The 12340-nt window shown below is 45.2% G+C and overlaps 1 protein-coding gene across 2 annotated transcripts in view; it reads left to right on the forward strand.

Annotated features, from left to right (window-relative positions):
- Positions 1-12340, forward strand: part of SH2D4B (SH2 domain containing 4B) — an 80424-nt gene that overhangs the window by 18909 nt on the left and 49175 nt on the right. For both annotated transcript variants that reach the window (XM_069572242.1, XM_069572241.1), the window contains 2 exons: positions 3700-3859; positions 5442-5589. In XM_069572242.1, the coding sequence (XP_069428343.1) occupies positions 3700-3859; positions 5442-5589 (308 nt within the window). The remainder of the gene's footprint in view (positions 1-3699; positions 3860-5441; positions 5590-12340) is intronic.

A 12340-nucleotide genomic window follows, 5' to 3' on the forward strand; every position in this document is an offset into this window, starting at 1 on the left:
TTATTTACATCTAACAGTCTCAGATTTTTATAGAGAGATTAATTCTGTTCCCCTTTTTGTGTTAATGAGTATACTTAGGGTTTAGGGCTTCTGTGTTATTTTTCATTGCTCTCTGTATCAGTTGGGAATGTGCTTGGCCGTAAGTAACAGAATGCACCATTAATAGTTGCCTGATTAAATAAATCTTTCATATTTGTATTACCACATTTCATTTAATAATTAAAGAACTTTATTGCTTGGAGTTCGTCATTTTTCCTAAACGATAAGAAGTCTGGAGGTGTACTGCAGTGGATAGATTAGTTTAGCTTTTCAGTCAGATCGTCAAGGCCTCATCTCCTCTCACATTTCTGCTTACTCATCTCTGGCATGTGGCTTTCTTCCTCATGGCTGAAAAAGCCCTCCAGCAGCTCCTGACATCACTTCTTCATTCCAGCCAGGAAGAAGGAGGGGAGGCAAATGAGCAAAGAGTGAACCCATTTCTCCTAAGAAGTCTTCACCTTTTGTTTAGAACAAGAAAGCCTTTCACTGGGACATCTGCCCACATCTTCTTGGTCAAAAGTGGGGATGACTGGTCACTCCTAGGTCGCCTACTTGCCAATGAGAATATTACATGATGGGTTTAGACCAGTTTCATTTGTCCTTTGAGGCTGGAGTAGAAACTTGCCTTTCCTGAAACGAAGGGATCTCTGTTACTTCCCAAACAAATTGGGGTTTTTCGTAAGGGAGGAAGGTGGCTGGGGTGGATGGTGAGGAGGAAACTGGTAGTGTCTGCTATGATAGCTACTCATTTTCTGCTGGTTTCTCTTTTCCTTGTAAGTATTTTTACAGGATCGACAGGCCTATTATCACGTACCTTTGCCCACGGTTAATTTGGAAGTTCTGCAGTTCTAGCCGTAGTTGCCTCCTTGCTTCTATCAGTCATAATTAAACTGGCATTCCTCTAGTACTGCACTGCTTTTAACATACTAAAAAGATAACAATGCCTTTATATATCAGCCAGGGGAATTAATGCTGCCGTCTGCAATAGATAAATTCTGAAATTTCAGTGAGTTACTATAATGGGGGTCTAGTTCTGATTACATCACAGCTTGATGTGGATTGGGTAGCTGTGGCATGGCTCGCCTTTGAGCACTGACTCATGGATCAGGCCGCTTTTCTCTCCACCATCTTGGAGTCGTCAGTTTCCTGCTGGGTGGGTGGGAAAGAGAATGTGGGAAAAGGCGCACTGACTGCAAACAGCCTTGGCCCGAAAGTGGCACAAGTTACTTCCCCTGACGTTTCATAGACTATAGCCATGTGGCCCCATGGAATTGAAGGGGACCTGAGGAAAGTGGTCACCTGCTGGGCTCAGGGAGAGGCGGTGGCGTGCTAGACACAGTGTGGTCACTGTCCCAGACTGTCATTCTAGTCATCCCTGCATTTGTTTTTCTCTGCATAGATACACTCACTGCCTCCGTAACAGGGGCGCCTGCAAGCCTCACCTGGTCACTGCATCAGCCCAGCGTCCACAGTCTGCATGTGTACGGCATTAAGCTCTCTAAGGTCCTGATGGGGCTCAAAAGGCACGTCATCCTCACACCCTCGAGACAGGATACACAGTGGGGAGAGCAGAGTCAGAATGTCCACTGTGGAAATGGCGGGAGTATAAGCCCCACTTAGTCACTAGCCTATAGCATCGTGAGGTCCTCCAGGTCAGACTCTGTGAGGACCCCCTGCCCTGGCAGTGAAGGGATGACCTTGAGTGGACACTGACGGTACTCTGGAGGCTCCTCCTTGTTCATTATTCCCCTTGGCTGCATCCGAAGTGAGTATAGGGGATCTCATCCTCCTTGGACCATATAGATGGTCCTTTGAAACCTGCCTCCTGGTCACCGAGGTTGGGTGCCCAAGGGTTGTTTAAGTCATTAAGTCCAGACTCAGAGACTTAGTAGGCTTCTGATCTCTTTGCTTCCATGTGTCAGGAGCAACAGCTAAGATTCTTCTCTGGACAAATTTCAAAAATTGCCTGTTTTCCTTTGCCTCTTTACCCTATGCCTCTACTTTTCAACTGAAGGTCATCTCCATTTAGGCTCTTTGAAAAATAAGTGTGAAAGACTGCACCCTTCGTGTCTTGTTTCAGCCTGGTTCCTCTCAGGAGCGGAGACAAGGGTGGGAGACAATCATACAAGAGTTTATTCAGGAAACACCTGTGAGGGAAAAAGGGCCGGGAGCTGGAGGAAGCTGGGAGAGCCATGGCGCTGTAGTCAGCGCAGGCATGACATTGAGTGAAGGAGAGGGGAGGGAAGGGTGGGTGGAGGTGTTCCAGGCTGTGTCCAGGGAAGGTTTGTTACGGCCTCTGAGGAGTTGTCCTTCACAGGAGTCTCATGTCTCCCAGGAACCAGCCTGCTGTGCTCAGCTGAAGGCTGGGAGCATGACCTTGGGCTCAATTCTTTCTGTTTTTTAAACACTTAAATAAAAAAAATTATTAAAAAAAAATTTTGGCTGCACCACCCAGCAGGTGGAATCTTAGTTCCCTGACCAGGGACTGAACCCGCGCCCCCTACAGTGGAGTCCCAACCACTGGATTGCCAGGGAAGTCTCCTCAATTCTTTCTTGAACTCATTTCTTTCCCTTAACATCTGGCCAAACACAGCACCTAGCAACTAACGCACACTCCCAGTGCTGTGTTTTCCAACCTCCCTTCTTAGAGGGACAAGTTCAGAAGGCATGAGGGTCTTCCTTTTAAGTTATAGTGTCTGACAGCTTTACCAGTTGCTTTGTTCCTGCATCACATGAATCTTCAGCCAACCACCCTGCTAAACACCACTACTAAAGCACTGATAATCAGTTGATATTCCTGTTGCAGCCAGTACCCCACTTAGGGGTAGATCTCCATTTTAGTCATGGTTACCAATGGAATCTATTAGAACTGGCAGACTGAAAAATCTCAGTGACTTAATCCAACACAAATTTATTTCTTGCTCAGGTTATGGGCTGGTCAGGGAGACTCAGAGGCTAGCTGCTTCCTTTTGCAACACCACCGTCTCCAATTTTTGCTTCCAGTCAACAGACAGGGAAGATGATAGATAGAGATGAGAAATGAGAGAGAGAGAAGACTCAGAAGATGCTTTGCTCCGAAGTGCCTTGGCTTGTATGAAAGTGTTAGTTGCTCAGAATTGTCCAACTCTTTGCAACTCCATGAACTGTGGCCCACCAGGCTCCTTTGTCCATGGAATTCTCCAGGCAAGAATACTGGAATGGGTAGCCATTCCCTTCTCCAGAGGGTCTTTCCCACTCAGGGATCAAATTCAGGTCTCCTGCATTGCAAGCAGCTTCTTTACCATCTGAGCCACCAGGGAAGCCTTGGCTTGGAAGTGACACAAGTCTTCCTTCAGTGAGTCACCTGATGTCCGCTCTGCTGAAGATTTCAGGGTCTCTGGGCTTTGGACACCAGTTCCAGCCCTGAACACCTGCACCAGCAGGCTGACCTGGCTTCCATATTGCTCCCTAGAAGGGATGGGAGGGGGAGATGGCTGTGGAGCTGCACTCAGGTCAATCTCTGTCTGGCATCCTCTTTGCAGATGACAAGGTTTTGTAGGGTGATGTGATGGTTGCGTACCCCTGGTCAGCCCAGGTCATTCCTCACTCATTACAACCCTGATCTTTTTTTTTTTTTTTTTCCTCCTCTTCCCTCTCCTTCTTCCTCCTGTTGTGAGGCAGCGAGTGACAAGCACATCCAGTGGCTGCTGGGTGCAGATGGTGAGGTCTGGGTCTGGATCATGGGAGAAGGTCCCGGCGACAAGCCCTATGAAGAGATCTCTGAGGAGCTGATTGCAGAGAGAGCGCGGCTGCAGGCGCAGCAGGAAGCCGAGGAACTCTGGTGAGAGGTGCCAGTGGGTGTTGAGGCGGAGGGGGGGTGGTGGTGCTGGTGCCTGAACACGGAGGCTTGGGGTGGGCTCAAATGAAGGATAATAGATTATGGGTGGGAAGGAGAAGGCAGTGCCAGGCAGCTGGCAGGCTGTTTGCAGCTGTGCTAAGATTAGGTGGCCGAAGAACCAGTCTTACATCAGGTCGATGTTGTGATTCAAGGAGGTGATTTGAGGCCTCAGTTTTCTACATCTATGGTTTGGGGACCACAACACCTTTCTTATATAGTTGGATTTATTGAGATAATACATTTGATATTCTTTCGCCTCTTCCCTCGCTGAGTTGTCCCTAGGACAGCAGGGCAATTTGAATATCACTCTTAAAGTCTGTTTGGTCCTCTTTGTGTTACCTCTGTTTTTCACACAAGATGGACACTGAAGCCTCTACTGATACTGGGAGGGTCAGACTTCTTTCATAAACAACCTAAGACGTATTTTTTGCTGAACTTGGATGTTTGTATGAGGTTGGTGCCAACATTTTCCCCACAAGTTTTAATCACGGTGTTTTTGTTGTTGGTTTTGACTGCACTGGGTCTTCTGTCCTGTATGCAAGATTTCTCTACTTGCGGCGAGAGGACTTCTCATTGCGGTGGCTTCTTTCATTGCGGAATGCAGGCTCCAGAGCCCAGGCTCCGCAGAAGGCAAGGGTCTCTGGGGTCGCACAGAGTCGGACACGACTGAAGCGACTTAGCAGCAGCAGCAGCAGCAGCAGAGCCCGGGCTCAGTGTTTGTGGCGCATGGGCTTAGCTGTCCCTTGCATGTGGGATCTGTCTGGACCAGGGATTGAACCCTAGTACCCTGCATTGACAGGCAGATTCCTAACCACTGGACCACCAGGGAACTCCAATGACAATGTTCTAATAATAAAATTGTGATGTATATTCATGTTGAGGTTTGACAGAAAACAGCAAAATTCTGTAAAGCAATTGTCCTTCAATAAAAATAAATTTAAAAATTGTGACATATGACCAATATTGAAAACTATAAAGAATTAATTAAAGAACTACTCAATACCTATCACCAAAGATAAGCATGATGAGTATCAGGGCAATACCTGCTCTGTAAAGTGCTTTATTCACACCTTGATAAACTGGTCACTGTAGGTCCATAGCATTATTCAAGGTAACTGTGTAGTATCCCATTACATGAGGAACCCAACTTATTGGTCCTGTTGAGGGACATTTGTGCTGTTTGCCATTTTTTTTTAAATGTTATAAAAATCCTCTGATGTACATCTCCCTACACCTTTGTAAACTCAAGCAAGAAATGGGATTCCTGAGATTCCGCCACCCCCCCACCCCCCCCCCACCCCCCCCCCCCCCCGCCCGCCCGGCTTCCAGAGCAGTTCTGCTGATTTACACTCCTCTACGGGAGAGGAACTGTTTTTTCCCACCTTTTCCAACATTTGTGAACCTCAGCTACTTGGCATTCTGATAGACCAAGAATGACTGGGCGTGGTTTTTGTTTGAAATGCTGTTGGCACGTGGTCCCTTCTTTTCCCATGCCTCCTGATATCTGCTGGTGTTCTCTTGAAAGGAGACAGAAGGAGGCGGAGATCACCAAAAAGTTCCGGGATGCTCTGGCCAATGAGAAAGCCCGGATCCTGGCAGAGAAGTGGAAGGTGGAGATGGAGGACCGCAAGGCTGCCAAAGTCCTGGAGGAGCGCATCCATGAGGAGTTCAAGGTGGGCCAGCGCCTGGGTGTCAGTGTGAGGCCACCTGTTGCAACCCCCAGGCTGATCTCTGGTTGGACCAGTCCTTGGCCAATGCGTGCTTTATAAGAATAGAAATCAGACATGTCTGAGTAGGAAGGAATTTGACATACCATCTTGGCTAATTCACTTCACCTTGTACAGATGAGGAAACTGAGGGTCAGATAGGGAAGAGATTGTGTGTAGTGGTGATTGGTTTGAGGACAGAGCCAGGATCAGAACTCAGCCCTCTGCATCCCAAACCAAGGGTCCTGAAATGGGGCCTGAAGAGAGCTGAATCTGTGGTCAGACCAGCCTGGGATCCAGCTCCAACTCTACTGCTCACTGCTGTGTGACCTTGGGAAGCTTGCTGAACTTCTCTGAGCTTCTTGTTTGTAATATTCATAATAACAACACTCTCCTTGAGATTTTTGGAGGATTCAAGGAGATGAAAAATGTAAATTTTTCTGCCCAGGGTAGGACATTGTTTGTAAGTTTGCATATCTGCTCATTCTGAGACTCAGAGTTTGGAGCTGGTAAAGGAGCTTTACAGTCCTGTAGCAAGAAACTTAAGTTTCCTAAAAATAAAACTTAGGTTAATATTTTTTCTTCTGGTTCCTATTTTGAGATTTTTTTTTTTTTGGCTATGTAGGAATAATATATTTTTGAGGGGGTAGAAAACTCAGAAAATACTGTAAACAAAAAGAAAAAAAAACAAGAATTATGCTGAATCTCAGCAGTTGTATATTTTTGTGAATTGTATATTAATGGCATTTGCCCATTTTTGAATTTTTAAAAAATGTTCCCCCATAATGGTTAGATAAAGGGGACATTGGCCTTTTAATATCATTTCTGTTGTAAATATTTTTTCTCAGTGTTGTTGCAGTTTTCTTAATTTTGGTTATAGTGGTTCATGATGTACAGAAGGTTAAAATTTTTATTAGCCAACTATATGAATCTTGTTCTCTATTAGTTGTTTTATGCATACAAAGGCCATCACAAGCTTATAAAAATACTAATCTACATTGCTTTATATGTCTTTCCAGAACTCATTTCTTTGAACTCAATTTTCCTTCACTTTACTGTGTGGTATGATATATGGTCCTCACTTTATTTTATTCCAAATGGCTAGCCCATTATGCTAGCATCATTTACTATGTAAATCATCCTCTCTCCTCTCATTGGATTTCCTGCCTTGATTCTTACTTCTTACTTACTTTTGGATCCTTTTGTGGATTTTTCTTCTTTGACTGATTATTCCTGAGCCAGATGTAATTGTTTAATTATATGTAACGTTAACATAAATTTTACCATCTATTAAAGTTAGAGTGTATCATTATTCTTCATTTCTAAAATGTCCTTGGCTAATCTCATCCATTTTTTCCCCATTAGAGCTACTTTTGAATTATTTTCTCAGTATCCTCTTCTCCCCTAATATCCAAAAAATCCATGTGGTGGTTTTCGTTGAATTGCATCAGTACTACTGCTGTATTGGTGGAAGATGAACATTTTTTATAATATTGAATCACTAAATCTTACTCAGGAATGTGGTAAGTTCTTCCTATTATCCAAAGTTTCTTTTTTTATCCTTGATATAGTTTTTTTTTTTTTTTTTAATACCTGTAAATGCACTGGCCACCCAATCCTAAACATTCTCAGTGACGTATGTTCTTGTGGGCTTCTATTTTTTGGACTTGGGTAAAATTTATTTTTTTCTTTAGGTGCTCTATGTTTCTTTTCTTTTAAATTTTATGTTTAATATTTTTATTGCTGTTGTGATTGTACTCATTACTTTTAAGCCTACTGCAACTGCTACCTGTATATTTACATTGTTATTGGTCTCCTTATTTAACTTTCCCATGAGTTGCCCTTTTTTTCCTAGGAGAATCTTTTGCATTTTTAAGTGAAGGAATATTTACTCTCAAGACACTTCATTTAAAAAAAAATTCAAACTTGGAGAAAAGTGGAGAGGAAATGACATGAGTACTCGTATATTAATATTATCCACCTACCTTTACCAATTGTTAATATTTTGCCTCGATTTCATGCTCTTTGCTTCTCTCTTTCTCCATCCATACACGCATACCCACAGGCGCACACACAGTCACATATACATACTTGCGCTTTCTTGTTGCTATCAAACAGTTTGAGAGAAAATTGCAGACATAGTGCTTTCTAACCCAGGAGCCGGCAAACTATTTTCTGTAGAGGAGCAGATAGTCAATATTTTAAACTCTGTGGGTCATGCTGTCTCTGTCACAACTACTCAACTAGGACACCATGGCACAAAAGCAGCCACCGACAACATGTGAACACAAGAGTGAGACTGTGGTCCCACAAGGTTTTCAAATAATGCCTGTCATTGGCCTGCGAGCTTCCTGATCAAACCTTAATCCTTAATCTCCCTGATCAAACCTTAATCCTTCAGTGTGCATGTCCCACAAAGAAGGACATTTCCTGTCATAGCCACAGTAATCACTGTCACATTGATTGAAATTAACAATGTAATTCCGTAGTAGTGACTCACATCCCATCCACACTGGAGAGATACTTAGTTTGTATTGCTGGATTTTGCATAGGAGCCTGGTGGGCCGTGGTCCATAGGGTCGCAAAAGAGTCCAATGTGACTTAGCAACTAAACAATAACAATTTAAGTCTGCTGGGGAAGAAAACCAGAACTTTTCACATGTCTCCAGCTGTGAGCATCACCTGTTCCAATCCCTAGCCTCCCTCCTCCCCAGAGGTGGGCTGAGTCCCAGATGCTGAGAGGGTAGCTTGGTGGAGCTGGAGTCTTGGGGCTCGGTTCCCAGCAGAGATTCTCTGATGTTCTCCTTGAGGACCTCAGTGATTGAGGGATAGAAATTGTATGCTGGCTCTGTGTTGGGGTTTATGGAGGAATCAGTAAAGCCATGTGGCCAGGCCCCATGTTCACTGAGGAACCCAAATGCAGGCTTTTGTGTTATTTCCAAAGGTTATCATTTGTGTGTGTGTGTGTGTGTGTTTTGTATGTGTTTTTTTCTGTGTGAACACATATAAATGTGTTATATGTGTTTAATATACCTAGTAAGTGTGTCTGCTTTGAGGAGTCTCAGCAGTGCAAGTAGCATCTTTGAGGCCTTGGAAGGCTCATTAAGGAACATCAGAGCACACATTGGGGCTGGACGGTCCTTGTTGATGAGCTGAGATATTTTCTGTCAGTGTGTCCATGCTTAGTTGCTAAATCATACCCGACTCTTTGCTACATGCCTGTAGCCTGCCAGGCTCCTCTGTCCATGGGATTCTCCAGGCAAGAATACTGGAGTGGGTTGCCATTTCCTTCTTCAGGGAATCTTCCCCACCCAGGGATAGAACCCGTGTCTCCTGCTTCTCCTGCCTCAGCAGGCAGATTCGTCACCACTGAGCCACCTGGGAGGCCCCATTTTCTGGCAGAGCTGTCTGTAAATGAGCTATCCTTGTATTGTGACAGGCTCTCCATGACAGGAAGTGGTTACGTGTAGGCTGAAACAGTACCTGAGAAGGTTTCATAGGTGGATTAAATATGCCTGGCAGCAAATTCTTGGCCTCTCCTCCCTTTGAGAGGAGGGGTCTGGTTCCCTACCCCTGAGCCTCTGTGACCTTGTGGCTAGCCTTGGTCTGTAGGGTGCAGGAGAAATGACTGTGTGTAAATTCTGAGGATGGATAAGAGCAGATTGCGCCCTCTGGCAAGGCTCACTTTTGGAAGCTGCCTCACAAGAAGCCTTCCTGCCCTAGGCTCCCAGGCTATCTGCAAGGGCACCCAGGCTAGCTAAAGAGAGGCTATGTGAAGGAGCACCTAGGCACCGCACATGTGAATGAAGCCTTTGTGGTTCTTCCAGTCAGTGACCTCAGCCAAGTAATCGACCATGACTGACATAATGTGGAGCTGAAAGGCCACCCAGCCAGGCCCGGCCCGAACTAGTATCTACAGAATCTCAAGCACATAAAACGTTTGTGTTTTAAGCCACTAAATTTTGCGGATAGCTTGTTGTTATAATACTTAGCAATAGATAACTGCAACAGCTTTGCCAAAGGGATTTACGCAACGGGTTAGAGATTGGTTTAGATAATTTTTATTGTGTCTTCCTACATCAAGATGCTAACATAATACGAGTCTTGCATGCAGCGAGGCACCGATAACATTCGTCTAATGTAATACTCTTTCCCCCTGAGACCAGAAGTGGAGGTTGTTTGGAGGAGGGTAGTGGTGGTAGTAATAAACTCCCTGTTCTCACAAAGCTTACAAGGTGCCAGGGAAGAGATAATTCTGAGCAGCCACTCAGCCCCAACTGTGACCGGAGGCACCTTAGAGGGCAGAGGTCCTTCTAGGAACCCTGCACAAACAAAGACAGAAAATGGAAAGGAGATAAATGGGGTGAGAAATGATCTGCTGGGGGAGAGAAAAAAAGGACATGATGGGTGGAGACAGACAAAAACCTGGAAAGACTGGCTGTGAAGCCCTTGAATGCTATGCTAAGGAGGTGGGCTATTTTCTGTGGACAAAGCAGACTCGCACGTATTCAGAGGGCCACGTTTGATCATGTTTTACAAGGAAACCTGGTGGTGTGATTCAAGTGATGAACATTTAGGGTGAGGGTGAGCCAATTAGGAGATCTTTGCAATGGTCAAAATAGGAAGTGACGAGGGTCTGGACAGAGTCTGGGACTATGAAGAGAAAGGGGATGGACAAAGAAACGCTGGTGGTGAAATCAACCATCAGTTAGATGTTGGTAGGTGGTGCTAGTGGTAAAGAGCCCACCTGCCAATGCAGGAGACCTAAGAGGCATTACTGACTCAATGGACCTGTGTTTGAGTAGAGACCCAGAGTAGGTGACGGACAGGGAGGCCTGATGTGCTGCAGTCCATGGGGTTGCAGAGTCAGACACAACTGAGGTTTGATCCCGGGGTCAGGAAGATGCCCTGGAGGAGGGCATGGCAACTCACTCCAGTTTTCTTGTCTGGGAAATCCTGTGGACAGAGGAGCCTGGCAGGAGGACAGAGGAGCCTACTGTCCATGGAATCGCGAAGAGTTGGGCATCACTGAAGCGCCTTAGCACACGAGGGAAAGCAGGGAGCAAGGCATCTGAGCCCCAGGTGGAGGGATGGCTAGATGGCACCAGCCTCTCGCGTGGGGAGCTGGGAAGGAGGCTCATGCTTGGAGGAGAGAGAATGTGCTTGAGATGGTCGTGCTGAGGTTGGTGTTACAAAAAGGACTATGCCTTCCAGAAAAAGCACGTGTCTTCGTGACATTTTCCGTTGGGGTGAGACGGACTGGGCATCTGTGGGTTCCTGTGGTGTGCTGTTACTGATGTGTTATCAGGAGAAAGAGGACTGAATCAGCTGGACAGCTCAGAGGGCTTTGGGCTTGCCAGAAAAAGGCAGTCGACTCCTAAGGTGGAAGGCGAGTGTTTGCCTATCTGCCATTTGGCTGTATTGGCCTTTTACTGCTAACCCAAAGAAAAATGGCCTTTTCTTCAGTGATCACAGATGGGCCAAAGGATTCTGAAAGTATCTTAAAGAGAGTTTTCAGGCAATTTCAGCTGTAAAGGTTGAGCATTTTTGCAAAACCAGGGTGAGGATGGTGCCATGCTCTTCTATTTGTGGTGGAAAATGTCTTCTTTTATCAGTTCATTTGTGTGAAGAGCTTACCTTTGCCACAGTAAGTGACTGGTCATGTTCCTTTGGAGGTTGATGCAGGTTTCTGGCTCTCTTTTTAAAGTATTTCTTTGTATCTTTCTTTACTTATTTGATCTTTAGTTATGGCATGGGAACTGTGAGTTGTGGCACATGAGATCTAATTCTCTGACCAAGGACGGAACCCAGTCCCCCTGCTTGGGAGCAGTGAGTCTTAGCCGCTGGACCACGAGGGAAGTCTGAGGTTTCTGGTGTTGTCCCATTCTCAGGAGAAAAGAATTGAATGAACTGTGGAACTACCATCCATTCATCTGTCTCTTTATTTATTTATTGGTAGTAAATCTTCCTCCATCTTTATTGAGGTGTGATTGACAAATCAAAATTGTATGAGTTTAAGGCGTACAACGTAACATTTTGATATACATATACATTACGAAATGGTGACGCAATCAAGCTGACTAACATATCCATCACCTCACCGGCTCTTTTTGTGTGATGAGAGCATTAGTTTGCTGAAACCCACGTCCATTAAGTACAGTAGTCATCTACAGTCTTCCTGCTGTACGTTAGATCTCCAGAACTTTCTCATTCTGTATAACCGAAGCTTTGTGCCTTTTCGCCACACGGCTAAAGTTTCTATAGATATATTTTTAAAAGTAGGTGGCGCATGTATGTGTGTATGCGGCGAAATATTATGCAGTCTTAGAAGGAAATCCTGACATTTGTGACAGCACAGATGAGCCTGGAGAACATTATGCTAAGTGAAATAAGCTAGCACAGAAGGCCAAATGCTGCATGACCTTACTTAAGTGTGGAGTCTAACAGAGTTGAGCTTGTAGAAGCACGGAGTGGAACGGAAGTCGTGGAGTTGGGGTAGGAGTGGGTGGGGAGGGAAGTGGGCACTGCCGTTGACCATGCTGCTTCCTGTTGCCGCAGCTGGTTGGAGTAGGAGCACTCTATTTAATTTGAGGTGGTTGGTCAAATGCCATTTACCTATGGTACGCCAGTCATAACCCTTTTCTAGGGGTGCTAAGCCTCCTTGTTATGGTAAATTATGTCCAGTTAAAATACATATGTTGAACTCCCAACCCTAGGG

This window comes from Ovis canadensis, chromosome 25 (assembly GCF_042477335.2).
Source record: "Ovis canadensis isolate MfBH-ARS-UI-01 breed Bighorn chromosome 25, ARS-UI_OviCan_v2, whole genome shotgun sequence".
NCBI lineage: Eukaryota > Metazoa > Chordata > Mammalia > Artiodactyla > Bovidae > Ovis > Ovis canadensis.